Genomic DNA, 22,929 nt, shown 5'->3' with positions numbered 1-22,929 from the left:
TCCCAATATAATAAAATAATGCTTACGGCGTAATTACGAATGGACTTTCCCGCGCTAAAAGCGACTCGGTCGGTAAAATGGGTCACGCGGTTGGCTCCATCGGTCTGTACAACGTTTCCCGCGGATGTGTGAGCAATAAAATCAACGCTATTTGTTCGGCGTGCGAGTTTTACGAGCGAATGGTCCGCATTCAGCGGCGGTGGCGGCGAAGTGGTCTGTATAAAAGGAGGCAGGAAAGCCGTGAACCAGCAAGTGGCGTCCAGTAAAGTGGACCGCGTGAAAGGCGCCTTATTGTCGCGCTCGGTCCTTTGGCTGCGCGCTCTTCAACCGGAGCTTCCTATCGCGATCGACGCCGCTCTGACAAAGTCGAGCTTTCAGGAAAGGGATGCTACGGCAACGATAGAGAAAAAAAAAAGCGTCCCGTCCGCGCGTCCACTGCTCCGGACCTCTGAATCGTCGTCTATTTTCGGGACTCCCCACTGACAAAGGGGGATTGAAATATATCGGTCGGGTCGAGAAGAATCGGGATGATGCTTTCTTCTGACGAAGCGAGTTGTCAAGCGCGGATGAAGCTCTTCGTAAAAGCCTCGGTTTCCTGAGAAATGAGCCACAGAACCAATCGAAAAGTCCCCCATTCCTCACGAGCACCTTGAATATCTTCGTTACTTTAACAAAATAGTAACGAATTCTTTGTGGAAAATGTATACGGAGTTCTTAATGGGATCGTGTGTGTCGAGAAATTATCAGTTTGACGTAGTTTGATGTAGTTTGAGAGACTTTCTTGTATATTGATTCTACTTCTTTTACTTTAAGGTCGTTTCTAGACCATAGTTTATGAAATTATCTTCGTCTCAACTTCAACGCAACAAAGATAAAAAATAGATACTGCTATTTTTCAAGCGAAATCAAATTATTGTCAACTCAGTCCTCGTTGCTTACGAGCTGGAGGTTCGGATTAAAGTAAAAGGAGGAAAAGCAGTGATCCTACGTTTGTTAAAAGGGATCGTGCGGCCAAGAATGCTGCTGAAACAAAAGAGATTAACAGCTTTTTTCAGTTTGTCTTTTTCTCGCAAGCGTTTCGCAAGCGGTAATTACAAGAAAGCGAGTCGTTACTTTTGCATCAGCGGTACAAAGAGAAAGATATTTTTCCGGTCTTTCGACTCCAGGTAATAAATTCAGCGACGTTTCATCGTCGTTGTCGTCGTTGTTTTCGAGTGTTTTCTTTTAACGATAATTAAATACAACGCGGAGCAGGGACGAGAAAAATAGTTGGCCGGGCAAAAAGTATCGAAAGTGGCTAATTAACTTGTTAATTGCGTTTCGTTAGGAGAGGTATGTAAATCGGTATGCAAAGGGGCGCGTGACTAAAGGAAGACGCAGACGAAACCCGGCGGACCGCGCGGCGCGGGCGATAAATAGCGAGAACACGATAAAGGAGCCAACGAAAACAAGCGTGGAAGCTTTGCAATTAAAATTCAGTAACTCGTTTACCGTAAGCACAGGCTCTCTCGATTGTAGTCGTGTCGTTAAATACAATAAAGCTGCCCACGGTTGTTGCACAATGGTGTACAAATCATGTCGCAATCAGAGCCTCCGAAAGGGCCAAACCAATGCGATATTCAATTAATACCTACTGTAATTATTTATAATGCTAACGACTACTTCGATTTAACGTGCCTTGAAGTATGTTGAAAGGGAACGTCGTTGAGTACTCTCAACCTCTGATTAAATATCACTCAGCACTAGATTTTAAATCATTAGTATCAAGTCTTATCTTCGCCTTTTAAGACAAAATATCTACCCTGGATTCAAGTAACGGAACCGTCCCCACCACTGTTTCGATTCGTGTTTATGCTATTCTTATTAAAAGGGGTGAACACGTATACTCGCAAAGCTTGAAATAAACTGGTATTTCGCGTTCAGAATTTTATCATCGACACGAGCCTTTAATGGTGGCTCGTTCCAACGTTTTTGTTATTCTTCCCGCAGCGACACGGGGCCAACCCTTTGTTTGTTGTTTCGGGCGCCGGGAAGACGTTGCATCCCGTTATCAGCAACAACGTTCTTCTGTTTTCTTATCTTTAGGAGACGCAAACACGGTTCCATTGCACCGAAAACAATGCTGTTATCGCTACTAACGCGACATCTATGTAGATTTTTCCCGTGCGCGGTTCTGGGTCTCCCGATTGCCCTGTGGCTGGAAATTAACGTCGAAGAGAATTCTGCGAATATATGAATTATGTAGCGTGTATGGTTTATTCGCATGCAGGCAATTAAATGCTGAATTTTTCTCGAAAAGTGAAAGACAATAATAATAGTAAGCCGTCGTTATTTTATTAGAACCGTGTGCAGAACGTAACGGAGCAACGAGCAAAAGGAGCAAATAAGGTACAGAAGCATACGTTGCTACATAGAAACGAGGTACAACCATGCACGGGCGTTGACCTAACCTCAGCAGCGAGAATATACAAAAACAATATACGATATAAAAAGAAAAGGGAATATTTTTGTACGAACATATATTCCTCCGCATTGCTTGTTAAATATTTCCCGAAGAATGTAAAACCATTGTTTTTATAACAACAGAGAGAAATGAAAACGGATAGGAAATAAAAAAATTGCATTAATCAGTAGGAAAAGCGTAGGCAACGGTACATAAATATATCCTTTGTAGTCTTATCAAATCTTAGTTAACAAATACAGTCAAGTGACACACCCGGTACAGTTTAGTAAACGACATTTAATGGATTTTCGTAAGACCTAGGGGATAAATTACTTATTCCCTCTGGTGACTGATTACGATAAATTGATAAAACGCTGCAAACGTAATTACGTTGTCGAGGAAGGGGCGCAATAATATTTCTAAAATAAGTTAAGTAATACGGTCGAGATGGTACCCGTTGCACCGTCGGACAAAGATGAATCGTTCGTTTAATTGGATTTCTCTAACAATGCAGGAACACAAGGAAGTGTAAGCGACGAAATATTTAGCGTGACCCGGGCGACTAATTAATGGAACGGGATCAGAGTCTAACAAACAAGGGACAATTGTTTCGAATTAATATCCAAATGCATTGTACAATCTTTCGAACGAACGCAGAACTTTATGAATTTATTGAGAAATTAACTCTTAGCTTTCCATTCCCAACGGCGATTCGATAAAACGCGAATGCTTAAGTGGAGAAATCCGCCAGGTCGTAACGTTTAATTTTCAATAAAAATATGGGTCAATCCGGTTGGAAAATTGCGCGGGACGAACAAAAACCTGGAGCACCGACGATTCGCAAAACATTCTTAAAAGCGGACCGTCGCTCGTTAGGTGGCGCCCGTTTTATTTGCATCCATTTAAAATGCAACTTCGCTAAATACCTCTAATACTTCTGCGACTGCGAGCCGTTCGATTTTGCTAATATCATCCGGGTGCAGATACGCAACGACGCAAAAAGGGGTTCGTAGAAACTCGGGGAAAGAAAATTAACAAAAGTTTCGAGTCAGATCTAAGTGGAAATATCAGAGAGTAGCCAGTCCTAAGTAGAAATACTCAATAATAGTCAAACGTAAGTAGAAATACTCAATAATAGTCAGATTATTCTACGTTTTCGACTTGTTTTTCTACGCACATTAGAACCACGCTCTTACCGGTTGCAGACAGGAGCTTGCAGACAAAAAAAGCTCTTGTTTCGTTAGATTTAAGATACTTTGGACGTACGAGTGATGAATTTTCCACGTCTTTTTTCAGGCACGCAGCCCAAGAAACGACCACGAAGATTCCTGGTCGGGACGGAGGTCCAGGCGTTGATTATCAGCGGCTCCTTTGAACGGTGGACGCCGCTTTAATAACCAGTCAGCCACGCGAAGTATTTCATTAGAGCCGGATATCCGCGGCGTGGAGGTGTGGAGGGACGACGAGGGACGGGTTTCCTGGCGTCGCGCGATGCGATTCAGCGAGGGTACGGGAGAGGCGCTTCCCTTTGACGCTCGTCCCTTGTCTGAACCGAGGGAGGATCTTCGTCGTCCTGGCGTGAAAGGAAGCGCGATCTCGCACAATTCCGCGGTGGCCCTGGGGCCACGAAAAGTTTAATAAGTGCTCCGGACTCGTGGCAACAAGTTCTTACACGTGTGCTCTGTTCAAGAAACGCTGGAGACAGGGACTGTCGTCGATTAGAGTCTCGGGAACTCGAGATATCGTCTGAAGAAGCTGTTGGCGGTAACGCGTGAACCGAAGGACACGAATGAATCGCGTTAATTGTCGTTCGGACGAGTGCAGCGACGAGGACAACCTTGGGAGAGTCTCTGTAGATGACTAACCTTGGAAGATTAGCGTTAAGGGTCGAGGGATGCATCAGTCAAGAATCTCGTTTGCGAGGTGTTGGATCACCCATGACACGAACGAAGTTTGGACAGGTCTCTGTCGGGTGATAATGGTACGGTTCGATCCGGAGTACGTTTAGCCAGGGTCTAGAATGTCGATAGAGTCAGTGATCGTTAGGGAAAAATTATGTTCAGGACAGGATCGGGCATATTTAAACTCTAGAATGTTAGCTGACTTAAGGACTAGTTAAGTGGATATAGTTGATGTTAAGGACTAGTCAGCAACGATGTCTTCGCAAGAGTCATCCTCTTCTAGCAGAGGACACTATTTAAGAACGAAGGAACCCGTTCATTAATAGACATTGGAAACTTCGGTGGCCGTCCAGTTTTCCCATCGAAAAAGATGAACAAGTGCAGCCCGTGTGCTCGATGCTATTCCTCAATTTCCGGTAGGCGCAACAGCGATTTCTAACAGCGTCCAACGAGTCGTCCGGGATGCTCGGGAGATCGGTTCGCGAATCCATTGCGGGGGCGTATCTCCCTGAAGTTGTCCCGTGCATCCAATTCTTTCCACTCTGTGCTCCCTCGAAGTGGAATTTATTTCCAATCCGAGAGCATCCGCACAAACGCGGCCGGGATACCAGCTACATATTCCAGAAAATGCACGGTCCATAGAGACGGCAACCTCTGTTCGGCGATACGATACGTGGCTTGGAGTTAACGGCGAGCTCGTTTCTGGTGGAAAGTAAAACCAGAGAAAGATATCGGAACCAAAGTTTTCGCGCATCAAGGGATGTTTGGAGCCCGTGTATAGTTTGCTAGACGAATCCCGGGATAACAAACGCCTTGAGACGATTAAACTTCATGCAAATCGTGCGTGCAGGTTGAGGCCTTTAAGGGTCGAGAGCAACACACGGCACAGGGTGGAGTTGCACGGACTATGACGTTGGTTTGAGACACGGTACACGGTCGCGGGACTTGCTACGTCCGTGTTTGGTCCGGACTTGGCGGTGTTTACCCTCCTTAGGAGGGGGTTGGTTACGCGAGAGTTTGAAGAGACGAGAAATAGGGGGAGGCGGGCGATCGCAGGAGTAAGAGGAGCAGAAGAAAAAGGAAAATTGAGACATTAAAGGGAGACCTTAAAAAGGGACCCTCTTGGAGCAAGGCGGGGTAGGAGGGTGAAACGTGGAAGAGAGCGGAAAACAAAGAGGAAGGAAGGGATTCATGGGAGGAAGAAGGAAAGAAGGGAAGAACGAACTGCAACGTGAACGAGCAAGTTGAAGAGGAGGAGGAGCAGGCGAGAGGACAAGCAGGGAAGTTTCCGTCTGTCCGAAGTGGATGGGGGTGAAAATGTTCGGAGTGTTGCTGGCATGTGTCTGGCTGGTTGCCGGCTCCCCGTTACATCCCTGGCCGCTAATACCGCACAAAGGTAAGTGCCCGATCTGCTCGCTGTGTCTTATTGCTCGTTTTTACCGAGACCAAGCTGCAGGGAACGATTATGCGGCTGTACGGGATTTTTGGAGCCGACGAATCGGAGAAAATTTAAGGGAACAGGACACCCATGGATTTGAGAATTAAACAGTCGAACGATTCCCAAAAGTTTCAATCTTTTCAATCGAGCAAGAGCGCGTATATGAAATTTAAGTAGTACGAGGTCGTATATGGTCGGACGTTAAGTTTCCCTCGAGTAGCGTCACACTAAATTGAAAAATATTTCTCGCGATTGTATCGGTAAATGCAACGTACCTTCAAAGTTTTCTCAGTCCCAGACTCGTACCATCCCCATCAACCGTACAAATTTTCATTAAAAGTCCCATACTGTTCGCGTCATAGGATTTATTTTTACCATGCCCGGCACAGAGGAAGTACTTCCAGAGCTCGTTACAAGTTTTTATGAAATGTCAGTGAAATTATGGAGCAAAAGACCGGACTTCTAAATAGACTCTGTCGCGTCTTTTTGAGTTCTGCAATTACCGAAGGATCTTGGTAGATTTTCCACCCGTCGGCAAAAGTAAATGCAACTGCTACGGTTACCGCGGTAATTCCAAGACCGGCAGCGGTCTATCTGCTTGTAATTTCTCTGCTCTTTGTCATTTATCGCAATGCTTCTTCGTTCCTCTTTCATATCGTGATCGTACGTTCGTCCCGGCGATGCGGTTTAATGGAAACTCGGAAGTTTGTTGCAACTTTTTTCCCCCGACAGTCCTTTTTTCATCGAAATTACAGGAGCCCCAACGAGAGGGCGGCAATCCCGTTCCCTCCCTCCCTTTCGCCCCCGTGCATTCCCGTCTTTCCGCGCGCTGTTGGCAGACTGTAGTTTTACGGCCGATGCGAAGACCGTAATTTAAAATACTCCACGATAAAAGAGACGAACGATAACGGCTTAACAACGAGGGGAAAAAGTTATTCCATTTCGCAACGCTGGTAATCCGCTGTGGAAAAGTTGCTCGACGTTTTTCTGGGAATCTTCATGCCGCATTTCACTTCCTCCGTCAGTCGCGACGGCCGGGGGACGAGAACTGCTGAAGCACCGCGAGAGAAAATTTGACTTCTTCCCCGATATTTTTCCACGGTTCCTTACAACCTCTCGACTCGACTATTCGCCACTTTTCCTCTCTCGCTCGTTCCATTCGATTACCAATTACCGCGTCTCTGATGTCTGCGATAAATAAAAAGTGCAAGTAGCGTGCACCCGTATATGGTCAGACATCGGCTTGATTCCAATTTGCGCATAAATACTATTCCCACTTATCGTTCCATTCGATTACCAATTGCCGCGTCTCTAATGCCTGCCATGAATAATAAGTGCAAGTAGTACACACCCATATATGGTCAGACGTGGACCTTTCTTTCAATTTGCACGCAAACATCGAACTCGTTTCGCTTTCTTTCGAGCGAACGGACATTAAAGTTCACGTTACGTTCGCTATATCGTGCCGTGGGTGGACGGGAAACTATTCCACGTCAAGATACACAAAGAACGCTAGACAGTTTCCTCGAGTCCTCGAGTATCGATGGCGGCGTTTCCTTTATTGCGCCAGCCAGTTCTCCGGGCCCTGGCGGATGGAAATGAAGACACGAACCGGCGGTAAATCGAGCGGCGCACCGAGTGGAAAGGCACGCTCGATTTCGCAAACGCGTCGCTCGCGCTATTACGCGGCTTTGCTCGCGCAATCGCGCGCCTCCATTCCGGGAATTAGTCCATCAGGATTCAACGTCGCGCGAGGCCAACCGACTCGTGTCGACATTGTTGTCGTTTTGTCCGCGTCCCTGGAAAAATTCACCCCTCCGCCCGCGCCTTCGACCAGCCGGACTGCGTCCAGATTTGTTTTTCGCGTGTCGGGAATTAATCGAAGCGACGAAGCTCCCCGAGCGTTCGTCTCGAGAATCGCTCCGACGAGTAACTAATCGATAAGCGACACGATCTATTTTAGAGGTAATTTGAAACGGTTCTGTTTAAAGGTTTCTTATGGAACATCGTTGACCCTGGTTCCTCTCAGATGTTATTTAAACTGTGCACATTACAATTTTCAATTGGCTTTACGTTAATTTTTACGAGGCACGGCCGCGCAAAATCAAACAGTCCACGACGATAAATATTTAACCAGCCGCGGCAGTCTGGAGGGGCTATCTCGCGCAGCAAAGTAAAAATTTAATATCGGCCCTCTCGTCGCGACGTGCTTTCGCATTACGCGAAAAATGCCGGCGCAATTAGAGCGGCAAACGGAACAATTTCATTACGGCCTGTCGAGCAATGCGTCCTCCGGCGATGCCGACTCTAATTCGGACAAGTTTCTCTCAGATGAGCAACCGATGCGACAACAGAGAAAAATGTATTCCATCTTTTTTTATCAATACTCCAAACTAACCGTCCATATTCCTGCTTTCTTTTAGGTTCCGTTAGAGCTCGATTTTCTTAGCTTTCGGATTACCAATTGATTTATCTTTCAGCAATTAATATCTAGGCAGAGGATAAATTTAAAAGCTCTGTCGTACGAATGGAAAAATAGCGAGTGGAACATTTCGGGGCATCGACGTCGGAATAAACGATCCCTGGCGCGGACTAGAAAATGGAGAGGCGAACTCTTTTATTGGCGTTCGCTATAAATTCCGCACCCATTTTTGGCAAATTCCTTGCAACACCCGTCGTTTCGAGCCTTTGAGGCTTTGGTTTTTCCTCCGCGGGATTCCCGACGAACTAACTGGAATCGTCGTGCAACCGTTTCATCACGCGGCGAGAGAAAATCGATGTCAAGTGCTTACCCGGGGTCGAGGATTATTCAAGAAACGTTGATAAATATTGTACGAGAATCCAGCGTCGATGAATTATATCACGAAGGAGGGAGGAAACTGACGTCTGTGCTTTCGCATGGGTGTCTACTTTGCGTCACGAGTGACGCGCCCTCGAGTGCAAGCCAAACGCGGCCGCAACCCGTAATGAATGATACGAGGCTGTGTATCACGGAACTGCACAACCCACGTACCGCCCGTAAAATTGCATATTTTTGTGGCAGCTAATGCACTCCGGGGCCAACACGGCCATTCGTTACTCTCTGCCCGGTTCGTCCAAAGCAACGTCAATGTTTCGCGAATTCGACTAATGACCGTCGAACCGTTTGCCCGATGGACGGAAGATCGATACAGTGGACTGGTTGAAAACATTACATCGTTTTCGGTACACGATATCGATGAATTCTGACGATATTTTGATCGGAAAGAACGTCGTCTTGCAAACAAGTAGTACGAACACGCGACTGGACAGACAGGAGGCCGTCTCGAAGTAGAGTTGCATCGATAATGATCATACGTTAACAAGCTACTTAAAACACCGTCATTAGTTAGACGTTACAATAGATGCTCAATAGTAATACACCATCATTGGTCGAACAATATCAAACGTAGTTACCAGAGAGCGGTGGAATTAGGTCGTCGCGGATCAGACATTACCATGGCCAATAAGTGATATCAGTGAACCACTGATCGGACCCACAGTCTCACTGACGTTGAAGTATCATCGTACAACGTCGATCTAGCATACCGATAAGTTTGAAACGGCATGACGTCGTTTGAGAACGCGCAATTTCACCAACGTCGAGTGAAATTAGATCGTTATTGGTCAGACATCTGGTCGGAGCGTCTTCGATTAATATTTCCGTGTCCCGTTAATTCGCTTTCCACGCTTCGAGGGAAAGACGGGAACGGTCTTTGCTTGAACGCGAAAAAGTTTTCCCTCAAGAATAACTGGGAGTCCTCGCGTGGAACTCGAACGTACAAAGCCGAGAGGCTAGTTAAAAGACAAAGTCTGGTCGCTGGCTCGAGCAAATCCGACACTTTGAAAGTCGAGCGTCGGCTAAATAAAGGGAACAGCGTCGGTCGTAATTCATGGGAAAAATCAAGGTGGCACCAAACGCTGTCACCGGGAAGATTATACGAACCGAAGATAGCGGCGTCGGTTAACGCCGTCGTCGCGACGCTGATGGCTCCACGGAGGCAGAAGTTGCGACCGCGTCGTGGCGGCTGAATATAAAACTGCATATTCATACGTTCGTGCGAGCACTTATCCCGGGAGGAATCGTTCTCTTATCGAATCGTTCTCGCTCGAACGAGAAAACGAGCACGCTGGAGCAGCGATCGTTACGCCATAGCCAGAAAGAAACACGCGAATCGAGTTATTAAACTGAAAATCACTTTCTCGTAGACCGTGTCAGCGGACATGATTTTTTCCAGGTCGATCAAGAGCAATTGCAAGCTCCGGTTTCCGGAGACGCAGCATCCACCGGAAGCGAGCACGCCCGGCACGGCGGTTGAATCCGGTCGCGCGCAGGCTAGGTAGTTAAAGGCTAGACCCACAAATAAACGTTGAATTACTGTTCGCTATAATTCCTGCTACGGTCTTGAATAGAACTGCCCGCGTTACAAATTATCTGTAAATACCTACGTACTATATTCCGTAATAAACGCGTCGTAAACAAAAGATGGAAGAATTTTTCCTCGAGCAATTAGGAAAATGTATCGGTGAAACAGGGTTGAGCTATCGGACGAGGGGTTAATAAGTATCGCGTTGAGGCTGTCGTTGCTCGCGAACTGTTCTCGGGTTCTCCTCGCGACACGGATCGGGAAGAAACAAAACGGGCTGTGTTATCGTGAATCGGTTCGGTTGGAGGGCTCTCGGTTTTTCGAAGAACCGTGTCACAAGGAGGTCGCAGACAGAAGAGGGAAGAACGTCTCGAAAGGTGGCTGCTCCTGGCAGTGCTCGCACGGAATAAAGGGCCCTCGAATGGCACTCGACCCCGATGTAACGACTTTGCACACGCTCGTAACTCGATATTGTGAAATCCTCTTATCGCGCGGTGGCAGCTGCGAGCGCAGAAGAGCCATCGGAAACGCGAAAAGACCGAGCGCAGTTACTGTTGCACGCTGCTCTCCAATTTACCCGTTTGCACCTCGCAAGAACGCCGCCGACAAGAAAAAACGACGAATGTCCGATTCCCAAGTATTCGAAAGCGACCTTTGCTCGTTTACCTTGAATCGTTCGTTTTTAACCCAACACGGAACGCGCCTTATCGTGGAAACCTTCGCGAGGTTTCGAACTATATTCCTTCTGAGTCATTGGCGAACGAAATCGACGCACAGCGAGGCGTCGCGCCATTCTTCTCTCCTTTCTTCTCGCCTGTTATCGTTCGCAGCCAGGCCCGCGCGAGAAGTAATGGCGGACGATAATATTCCGCGACACGGAAACGCCGAACGACTAATAGGGAGTATCGAAACGGAGTTGCCATGGCAGCGGGACGCGCGATTGCATATTCACGTGATAATCTAATCAATAGGGAAAAGTAGGGAATTGCCAAGAAGGCTGGAAGAGATAGGGAACGATGTCAGCAGCCTCGTAAGAATTCCAAATACAATAGTGCTTCTCACTTTCGCCTGCTGTACGATCAACTCAGTAGTACCTCGCTGTATCTATACCTGACTCGTTTTATCTAAACATAATCGACGCCTAAACCAGTCTTAACCTAGAACTAATCAGGATACACTTAACCAACCTATCCAGCCATTAGATGCGGAACCTCTACGTCTTACTACGCATCTAATCGCTCGATTACTTTGTTAATACGATCTTGACCAATATTAACACACCCAACCCGGACTGGCGTTCTTAATTTACCCCTGTTATAATTTTTAACAATCCCGAACCTTTAAATTTCAATTCTCCCTCGGCGGGAGTACGTTAGTTCCGTCGAATAAATTATTTATCACCTCGTCAGCCGGCATACAAAACGAGGGGCGAGTGCATAACTCAAGGGGGATGAAGATCGCCGTGGCTCCTTATATTTTCGATCCTGGTTTCCGCGCTTCTTCGCCGACCGCTGAAAGATCTTTCGTCGCGTCGAGAGAAACAGCCCTCTCGAGTGGGGGATCGAAGAGAAGCTCGTTCGAAGGAAAAATTTCGAGAGGCTCTTAACGAGCTTCAAATAGAAGTCCTGTGTCTCCGTCTTGGAGGAGTTTCTCGAATATTCCCGTGGCTGTTGATCGTAACGAGCAACCGGAATTTCCGGGGATCGCCGGATGCGCTTCCTTTCGGTTCCAGAAACGGAAGCGTAAACTCGTGTAGTTCGGAAGCGCTAAACCTCCACTTCCCAACGGATCAACTCTTTTCCTCAATAGTGGTCTCCTCTAAAAGCATCGTTATCCCGTGGAAAAAGAGGCTACTGTGGCCCTGACCATTCAAAACGAAGCTTTTCGCCCGTTCGTGGAATAGTCATTGCACGCGACTGCCGCTTCGAATAATGGGTTATAGCTATGGGTCGTTCCACGCTAAATCGATAACTTTTGTGCTCGATGGCGCGGGGATTTTGTTCAAATTGAAATATGTTGCAGCCCGCGCGAAAATAGGGTAGGTTTAAGTCATCACTTTCCTGTTTTCGAAATCGTTTCGAAAATACGGAACCTCGAATTCGACAGACTCTACCGATTTTTACGAAAATTGCTTTCGTAGAATAATTCCCAATTGTGAAATAACTTTTGTAAGCTAGGCTATCGAGTCGAGGTTAGGTTGGGTTTCTCAAGTACGTGCCGAAGCAGGTTAGGTGCACCAGGCCATTTGAGGTAAGGTTAGGTCGAGCTGAGTAGGTTCGTATCGCTTTATTCGCCCTACTAAAAACATAAAGTCTCCTTTGCAAGTACTCGCCAAGATATCCGGGTCCGATGACGGTGCGTTTCGTTTTAAATCTTTCGTCTCGTTTCTCACCCCCGGTACGTGTTGGCACATTTTTACGTTTATTGCACCCGCGACTCCGCCTGCGCTCATCTTTCTGGGTCTCGTGCACCCGGAGAAAAGAGAACCGCGAGTTTCTGCTGAATTGTTGCATACGCGATGAGGAATACGCGGGACGAATTCCATCCTCGCGTCTCAAGAATCAAGTGCCTCGAATAACGCTAGCGATCGTTTGTTCTACCATAATCGAATCTGTTTACATCCAAATATTAGGGCGATACGTGAATATTCTTTACATAGATTTAAAAAAAATTTACACTGTTTCTAAAGGGTTGTCTCGACCCCTAAATATAAACGAAGTATTTCTTATATTTTTTGAGAATTAACCCCTATCGTAAAATAATTAATCACCGTAACAAAGGGACGAATGCTAAGTGAATCGGTCTCCGTTACGACCATAATTCGACTATCATATTAGTCCGCTTAAAAGGGTCTGAAACAAGCCCCGTGCAGGAGGCGTCAGCCTATCAGGGTCAGGAGTTGGTCCCAGTTTCTTAATTCGTTACGAAGTTTCGCCAGCGTATTAACGGGGCTGGATTCGATTAAAGGACGCCGTTGGATGCACGTCGCGCTATGAGCGTGATTTAATTTAATCAGTGCCTAGACGAGGACGAGGAGGGGGAGGACTAAGGGACGCTTCCGTGAGCGGCGACGTCTCGAGAACCCTCGGGGACGAAACGCAAGGACGCCGACAGGGAAATGGGGTTAATAATTGACGGAGGCCACTTCCGATCTCATTATGCGCTCGTAATTGGCACCTGCAAGCACGTTATGATATCTCTCGACGAGCAGGGCACTCGTGCACCATCGTTTCCCACGGTAAACCTCTTACGAGGCGGACTCTCGTGTATATTTTACACCGGGTCAGTTCCGTTTCCGCGTTTCTAAGGCTCTCTCGCCCAGCTCGGGGATACTTAATTTGCTTTCGTTTAATTTTTCCCCCCCCCCCTCGCGTCACGGGATTATTTCCAGCCCGGCGTTCGTCGAAATTGTTGCTCGGACTCTAATTAATTTGGCCCGTATTCGATTAAACGTGGCGGGGAAAATCCTTGCGGAAACTAGCGGGCCAGGCTTCGAAACGAACCGGTGTATTTTCGAGTGTACATACAACTTATTTACTACTTCGTCCCGTGCGCCGAGGGTTGTCAAATCTCCGCGTAATTTTACAAAGCAATGCTCTCGCGGGAGAAAAAAATTACGCAACCCTTTGTGAAAATGACTGCAGCTTACTGTTAGCAGAATAGAACGGTAAAAGCCTCGTTGAAGCTCCTCCAACTCGAACGCAAAGGAGATTGCGGATTATCGTGACAGATCTTGATGCTCTCGGGGATCAAGGATGCTGTAGGTAACTCCTTTACGTATCCAGAGACAATTCCAGTGTTTTGCATAAACCCAAAGAGAAAGAGCGTTGCATCGGTTAAGTGGCGGATGGATAATGAGGCACTCGATTATAATTATTAGCTAAATTAAATGTACCTCCTCCCCTTTGTCAGCGAAAAATTACTTAGCAACGTTGTAATAAAATTGCAAAATCCATCTTGTGAAACGTAAACGACATTACTTTTTCCAGATTTAATTAAAACGCTGAATGTGTTTGTATTTCGCTCGAAAGATTTTTGTATTTTTGCGGAACATTATTACGAAACGGTCTAGTTGGGTCGGTAGTAAAGATTCGAAAGTTTTTCAGAAAATATTGACGAAAAATCGCGCACCACCGAGAAATCCGTTGAATCATTCTCGCGGCGATGGAATTAAATACAACGTGTACGCGCAGTCGTTATGGTTTAAACGGCCCGGTGAAATAGCACTGGAAAGTTTGAAAAGTTACGAACGTTACAAACGATGATAGCAAATAGTCTGGGCTTTCGTGATTTTAACGAGGATGTTGTCGAGGACGTCGATATAAAATCATGGAATGACCCGTTAGTATATCGCGAGCGGTTCGTTAATTTCGGAATCGTAGTATCTCGTCCGGAAATACTGAAATTTTCAAGCCGTTCGAGCGAACTGTTTAATCCACTAAATATAATCTGGAATCCTTTATACTGATTCGTTTAATAAATAACTGTTTATATTCGCCAAGAATGCGCTGCAATATCCACGTAAATGGGGGGGGGGGGGGGAATAGACGCCGTGAACGTAGAAATTTTATACTTTTTTTTTTTATCGAAAGACTGGATTTTTAATTAAATTTTATATTGATTTCGATGTCGAGTGTTTTACGACAAAATTGCTACGAACGTTTGCATTTGTTTAAGCTAATACTTCTAACGGACTTATTTGCTTTCGTTGGAGCGTTACCTGGGCTTGGTGAATTGATGGAAAATTCGTTCTTCCAATTAAGGAGCTCGATCAAACTTCTTAAGTAGATAGTGACTGACGTTAGCCAGACCAACGCTGCGGAGCACCGACTACCGCATTAAAATTCGGTTCTTTCTCATCCGCGTTTAATTCCTGGAGCAATCAATCCTCCAGAAAGCTCCACATAAATTTCAATTTCGCATACCGCTCTGCTCCCCCCTGCCTTTCTGCTCCTTGTAAAAATACAGTTCTCAAATTGAACAATCGCAATTATTCCTGTGTTCTCGATTAAATTATAACGAGACTACGTCCGTTTCTCTGCGTGTTCGATAAATTCGATAAATTATTCTGAGGATTCCATTCATTAAGTTAATTAATTTAAAATGGCCCTGAATGCACGTGGAGCTAAAGAGGCATTTAAACTCCCCTCGTAAATCCAGCTATCGTTGTGGCTAATACAAAAGGGCTTTGAATCAATATTTTAGAGATCCAACGACGTGTCCGTGGTCGTCTTTTTTAATTGGAAGATTTCGAATGATAATTTCCGTGCTGCGAAACGTTTCGTAAAAACCACCCCCGCGAGATAAATGTTACGTGGCGAAGTACCGTGTTAGGAACGCGATCGAAAGAAGCTCGACAACTTTTTTGGATGGCTGGTCCGATTTAATCGACGCAACGCGAGGAGGGGAGGGGAGAAGTTGATGGGGAGAAGGGAAGGGGCCAGCGGTCCAGCGAGAATTCGCAATTACGATTCTCTAATTCCTCCCGATGCGGTGACATAGACCGGACGCAACCGTTCCGCTTTTATCGCATGAGCGGGCCCGCTTATTTATCGATAGCTCGTAAAAGAGCGGCCAGCAAACGGCTCATAAACGAGCCTCCAATAAAACTGGCGAGCTCTCGCGACCCTTTACCCCCCATTTTCCACCCTAGCGCCCCTCGAAGCGGATCGTTAGCTGGAAAATTTCGAGGCTCCACCCTCGTAAATTTCGACCATGAATTTTTACGATGTGACCCTCCCTCTCCAGCAGTTGTCACGTACGTTCGACGAGAGTAGCCACCCTTTGCGTGTGCTGCGTTGATTCTCTTTAAGAGGTCAGACTGGTCTGGTACTCTGAGAAATCGATTTCTCCATTTTATACATTTTCTGTAAATTTTTCGAGAACGTGATACGCGTCGACGAACGGATCCAGGAGATCTAACATCCTGGGAAAATTAGAGGAGTTTAAATTTCGGTATCTGTAGGCTCTGATCCTGTTCGTCGAAACTTTAAAGCCGTTTATCTCGAAACCACGTTTTCCAAACTTACGGAAGCGATACCTCGAAAAGGAATAAAGCTATCGGCTTGAAATTATAATAGGTTTTGTAGAATATGTTCGCCCATTAGAGGTATTAAAATAATTATGATACCTCCAACAGTTGTTTTTCATAAATATATGAAATCAATTACTCAGGGTTAAGTCGCTTTTTATTGACGCTGTTATTTAAAATTTAATAATTGCATCAGCGTACAAAAATTCCTAGGCATTTCTCGAAAGTCCGTGCACGTGCATGGCAAATTTGAAATCGATCGCGTGCTCCGATTCTTCATTATAAATTCGTAAATGTACCCCTCGTTTCAGATCCGTTACGTCGAAGCTTCCCCGAGGGTGGAACCTTTCTATCGAATAGACCGTGCTTGTTCCAGTTATGCAAAATGATTTCGGCAGTTAGGCCAAGGCACAGCTCTGTTCCAAGCGAAAATAGAAAAAAATCGTACAGGAAAATGTTCCATCGTTCGTATATTATGCATCTAAATATCCTTTGAAACGACGTGCAAATTTCAATCGTGTCGTCGGGAAGGACCCCGTATGTAAATTATAGGGGTGAAAACAGAGCTAAAAGAGACACGTTTCTAACCCTTAACTACCCTGTATAGCGAGGAACGCTCTCTTAAATTTCATAGGGGTCGAAAAAGTTTGCTCGGTACAATGTTAACCACCCCTGTAACTTTTCAACCCCCGCGGTGGTAAATTTCGGAACATCGTCGACGGTTCGTTTCCGCGAGAAAAGGAATCCCAATCGATATCAGAAAATCTGACCAGCCCAGCAGCTCCCGGCGAAGTCACAAACGGCGGTAGTTGGAGCAACAATTAAATACACTCGCGCCATCGAATGCTAATTGAAATTTGTACATTGTTATCGGTTTGTCGCGTGGTTGGTCGTTAACCAAGGTAGCGCGCGAAAGCACGCGTTTGATGGTCCACAGGAATTGGACACTCGCACCCTGGAAATTCATTGGTGCATTATTTTATTACGCGGCGTAATGCTGGGAAAATTGCCGCGAGATTGATGGTGTCTCTCATTGTTGTCAAACGCAAAATTTACCGAAGTCAGTCGTTCCCAGTACGGCCGACGTTAACCTAAATTTCCGGTCGGATCATTTTTCACTTATCGACGAGCCACGCAAATGTGACTCAATTTGACAGACACGGAAGGGGTCGAACGAACAAAACACGTTACCGGAACATATTTTTCATTTTAGCAGCGAGACATTGTCGACGCGACTCTGCTGGCGGCTTGATGAATTCTGTCAAAAACGCGACAGAGGCCCCGATGTGTGCTGTTACCGTTTATTTATGCGAACTAGCGCCGGGACCGCAGTAGTACGAGTCAATAATAAATCGGCCGACGCGAAATTCCGATGCTTCTGGTGTTTCAATCGACGAAGCATGTTCCGTTGATGATGGCAATTTGCGACGTTAATGAGTTAGCTCTACGTGTAACGCATAAAAGCTCCTTGAGAAGGTTAATTAATTTATTATAACATATTTTGACAGAATGTGACGTAAATTCCAAGTGGGTCTCACAGAGATTGCATTTTCTAGAGTGTCAAAGTCTGCGTTGCAAAAGTATACCACAGATTACATGTTTGCAAAAGGGGAACCCTCTAACAAGCTTTTCTCTTTCGACGTAAGTGATGTCGGTAAATGATGAATCAGCCGCGGTAAAACGTCGACCATTCGACGTGCTCGATCAATGTTCGAAACGATATAGCGATATCTAAAGATCCTGAAAGCTGAACGACGGATCAGATTGAAAAGTGGTTTCGAACATGACGTTTATTATTTTCTAAAAATATATATACATATTCCATTAATCTTAAAGTCCACAGTAACGTGTACAGTAGACACGAAGAAGTTAACGATATGAGATCCGCAGAAATATACAAAGGTATCTGCCCGAAACGCGAAGTAGTGAAACGCAAGTAGTACGAGTCAACCATATGTCAGGCAACGCACCGTTTCCCTAATCCCCCGTCACGGAGCGATTCAGAGTCTCTCTGCAGACAAAATGCTCCTCGAAAGCGTAGAAAAAAAAGGAGTATGCACGGTGGAAAGCCTTCTTGAAAGCGGCGAATTGCTTCGCTTGATCCACCCTTGGAAAAAAATTGCCTCGAAAACTACCTCGCAACACGTTTGCGTTCGTTCCTACGGTGTTTGCCTTTCCGTTCGAATTCAAGTCCGCTAATTCGACCCGGGGCACTGGATACACTTTCAGGTTCGAAACGAATCTAATCTGGCTACATACCCCTCCGTTCGAAACCCACCCCCGTTTCGAAAGACCGAACGGTTTTTGTTACGCTCGAGAGGAGAAGCGTAGGTCGTGGCGGCGTGGACCGTCCGGATTTTCAGACGTCGTAGTCAGAGTAGAAAACTTTACGGAAATGGAAAAAGTCTTGGAGGAGATTCCTCGCCGTCCCTCCCCCTCCCCTCCCCCCGGTCACGCCGCCCGCGGGTAACGGTGGGGGTTATTCTTGCTTCTCTCCGGCGGACCGGCAAAAAGTCGATACGCCACTGCGGCGGATTTTCAACGACGAGGGGTGACTTTCGCGAAGGGATGCGATCCGACGGTGCACTGAACGTATGTCGTCAGTGTCAAAAGTTTAAATAATATAGAGATTCACAGAGGGCGAACGGAACGCTGAACAAGGGGCGCAACTCCTTGGGGCAAGTTTATAATATTTAAAAAAATAATTTCTAGACAAATTTCTTTTTTCATACGATTATAAATACAGTCTACCCTGTATATGATTATTCGAAATTAACGAAGCAATAGTCCCAGGATCAAATTTAAATTGGAAATACGAATACGCTTCGCGGAACTTTTGTTAAAAATTCCGGGGATACAATGATGCTTCGAATATATTCAATGAGTTCCACGTTTTAATGAATTTCGTAAAATTGTTTTTCATCGCGGGACAAGACGTACAAAACATCTCTATATATATTCTTTGAACGAAACGTTAATTCGTGACCTGAAATAATTATTACGATTTTTAAATTTTACGTGAACGATAAAAATGAACGAGGGGTGGTTAATGTACTCCAATCCGAAGCTTGAAAGGCACGGTTGAAACGTACGCTGCATCGCAAGGGCCACCGTAAGTGCGTTTGAAAGGAAATATTTAGTTTCAAAGGTTTCGTAATTGTAAACCGTAATGCACACAGGCTCGATTGCTACAACTTTAAGCCGGTTTCACACTTGGGACATCCTTTACGGTTTTATCCGCGCAAATACGTTAGTGACCAACTTGTACAACTCTCCCAAGGTACACATCCACACGCAAACATACACCGACGAACTTTTTCTACAAACTTGAACGTGCTGACAAAGTGTGCGGTCGGACAGAAGCGCACACTATGTGGGATTTATTTAATTTACTGGCTACGCAAGGGGCAGAGTGCAACCGGCCGCTCGTGTCTCTCCTTTGCAAACAGAAATTTGACCCGAACTATGTAAACCTTCGCGGCGCGTGTTTGGAGAAGAATTAAACAGTGACTTGACCCGACACTTTCGTCTTCAAGGGGCGTGTCTAATTTGGGGGCAACAAAAACTTCGTTTCCATCTTCTTTCGTATTTATTTAAAGTTTCAAATATCACTAGGTTCTCTGTGCTTCGAAGTAGACGGATCAGCATAAAAGAGAGCGTATTAGAATAAAATTATCCCCAATTTAATTGTATATTTAGTAACGTAATGTAGTTTTCTAATTCTCTGGAGAATTAATCGAAACTTCTCCATTTTCCGATGAATTTACGAAAGGGGTGAAGTTTCAGCGCAGCCGGAGTTAATACAAATTTCAGCACTTGGACTTTTAATTAAACGATCCTGCTTCTTCTCTGACTCGACGTCAGTTCGCTTTTCATCCGGAAGGGGAGAAAAAGAACCTTCGCTTTTCACCGTTTCCAAGGGGTAAATACGTGACCAACGAACAGCGGTGAAAAAAAAGGTAGCTCGATAGACAGAGCGATTGTGGCGCAACGCCGTCGTTATCTCGCGTTTTTTCCGTCGTCGAGAGCTCTCTGTCCCTCCCCTCGGCTCCGTTCCCTCTCCTCTCATTTCCATCTTTCGCTACCCTTATCCGTGGGCTCGCAGTAAAAGACGGACAAAGGGCTGAACGCAGGGGGTGTGGAACCGGCGAGTCTAGGGCGGAAGGGAAGGGCCGAAGGCAGCCAAACGCCAAGGCGAGAATAGAAAAGACGAGTCGGAATGGGGTGCAGGAAAATGGCGGACGGGTGTAGCGTTGTTATTTTCGAAATAACATTGAGGGGTGTCCGTGCCGTAAATTAGAAACAATTCGTTGCTGTTCCGCGCGGAATCGAACATGTCCAGGGGGCGAGTTTGCGAGCAGGGGGTTGAAACGTAATGGAAACGGAAAAAGGCCAGCGAACGGGAATCAAAAGGAATAAAAAATAGTAAGAAACGCGAGAGGGTTGGAAGGAAAAGGGGTCCGGGAACATTAGGAGAGGCACGAGTAAAGAGAAGGACGTATGGCAAAAAGAATGGAACGCCGAAAACTGGGGCGAGTTGGAAACAAAAGGAAAAGGAAAACTCGCGGAGGGTAAAGTTAAATGGGAAAGAGATGCAGGGGGTGCGAAGATAAGGAGGGAAAATTAGAAGGAACAGGTTACCAAGAAAGACAGTGACCAAACGCGGGAGGGTGAACATTAAAAAAGCTGCGGGGAGAGGAGTGGGAATGGAGGGGAGGGGCGAGGGGTCGAAAGTGGGCGCCAGGGGAGGAGAGAAAATTAGGGAGATTGTAAAGGGAAGAAATAAAAGAAAAAATACGGAAAGGCGAGGTGGAAAGTAATGAAAGGAGACCGAGAATGGAGTAGGGGCTGCTGGGGAGGGGGAGGGGGTGGGAATGAGAGAAAATCGACGCGTTCTGCAAACATCGACGCCGAAAAGGGCGCAACGGCGGTCTGGGCCGCGTGTAATTGCAGCGAGTAAGTGACCTACCGAATCGAGGACACGGTACGTGACACACGAAAAATTGGATAATGCGAATTGGCGGTAACGACCGTGCTATAGGGGTCGGGGATCGAGGGGGACGGGTCGAATAAAATTGCGAGCAACGATGTGTACGTGTCCCGCGACGGGAAGGGGATGAGCGACGACGAAATGGCGCGCCGATTGCGCTGTAACGGCTCGGGAAAAACGCTGTTGTTAATGTATATCATTGCTGACGCGGCGGGGCATTATTTTTCGAAATATTTCGCCCGTGCATCTGCGACCCCCGATCGTACATCCTGCGAGTGACACCTCGCGTCACGGGCAAGTGCACCCACGGAAAATTGATAATTCGACCTGCTCCGCAACCGAACTCCCACGCGCTGACCAAATCTCCAGGGGCGAACACCACCCAACGGGCAAATTTTTCTTATCACTCTTAGCCATCCATCCTAGAAATTGGATTTCCTATTTTTTTTTTTTGTAAACTATTAGACGCATGGGAAAACGAAATTAATCGTGGATATTGTTGAAGTTACACATGGTAAATAAAGGACGCCGTTAAGAATATATATTTGTAGTTTATAGCTTTCGTTAAATTTCTCAGTAAATAGTCCATTTTTTTCTCAGATTTGTTATATCCAAGAGCTTGAAAAGCGTTGTGTTATTCTCGGAATCAAAGTAAAGAAATTAATTTAGAATACATTGAATTTACAACGTAATAAAATTTATTAAACGTTCTTTAGATTTTTGAGTAGAATTTCTATGCAGGACAATTTAATTTCTCTTTTAGCGCTTTGTACGTTTCAGAGGAGTCTGTGTTGAGAGCCGCTGCTATCTAACGCGCATCCTTTCGCGGTAATTCAACCCCCGGATGCCGGGGCATTGTGAAATTCCCCGCAATTCGTTAATGCTCTCCCGAAGAAAAAGCTTCGAGGCGATAATCCCAGTTCGAGTTCGAGCTCGCAAAGAAACGTTTACCCGTTCGCCGGATTATTGTTCGGCGCACACGAACGCCCGATCGCACGCTCGCGGGAGCGCGGCAATTATGGAAAGTTACCGCCCTTTGATCGAGGCGTATCCGTACACTTTATTGACGAGCTTAAGACGCTAACTTTTCCATTAGGAAATACGAAGCTGAATTTCCCCACAGGGGAATAAATCTTCCTCGGTTTATCCGCGGCTACGGTTCAACGAGAAACACTTTTAAAAATTGCGTTCAATAATTCAGACACTCTACTTCCTCGGTTAATAAAAAAGAGGAAACAAAGTTGACCAAGTATGGTAAAGAACTACTCAGTGTAATTGGGAAGTATTAAAAATTTTCGTTCTCGAATTACTGCAACCTGTAGATAATTAAGGGCTTTTGTGAGTGGAAGTCGACCCTTCGATACCAGCAACTTGAATTTCGAGGGGAATTTTAATTGTTTATCAGCAAAAGCTGAGAGAATTTCGACTGGATGGCAAACAAGAAGGGCTTTTGTTTGCTCAGTAGGTATTCTTTTGCCTGTTCGAGTGCCCTTTGTTGAAAATTGTTACTCGATAATAATTAACGTATTATTAATTTCGATTTCAAAAGCATCGAAATCGATATTTCGTTTTGGATCTGCTCGTAGACTCTTTGGTATGCTTTAAAGAAACGAAATGTTTAATTCTTCGATTTTTAAATCCAGTATTTTGTGGATTTACATCTTTTGCCGGTGCTCGCTAGTTCGCAATCCTTCTATAAAAAAAATTAATAACATATTAATTACAATCCCTTTGACGCTTA

General features: G+C 45.7%; 1 protein-coding gene across 1 annotated transcript in view; it reads left to right on the top strand.

Moving 5' to 3' along the window:
- LOC143343180 (disintegrin and metalloproteinase domain-containing protein 10) overlaps window positions 1–22,929 on the top strand; it is a 176,049-nt gene that overhangs the window by 14,576 nt on the left and 138,544 nt on the right. The window contains exon 2 of the mRNA XM_076767789.1: window positions 3,740–5,740. Coding sequence (XP_076623904.1) covers window positions 5,650–5,740 — 91 coding nt within the window. The 5' untranslated portion in view covers window positions 3,740–5,649. The remainder of the gene's footprint in view (window positions 1–3,739; window positions 5,741–22,929) is intronic.

Source organism: Colletes latitarsis, chromosome 7 (genome assembly GCF_051014445.1).
Source record: "Colletes latitarsis isolate SP2378_abdomen chromosome 7, iyColLati1, whole genome shotgun sequence".
NCBI classification, from domain to species: domain Eukaryota; kingdom Metazoa; phylum Arthropoda; class Insecta; order Hymenoptera; family Colletidae; genus Colletes; species Colletes latitarsis.
This window is presented reverse-complemented; position numbering and strand designations above follow the sequence as displayed.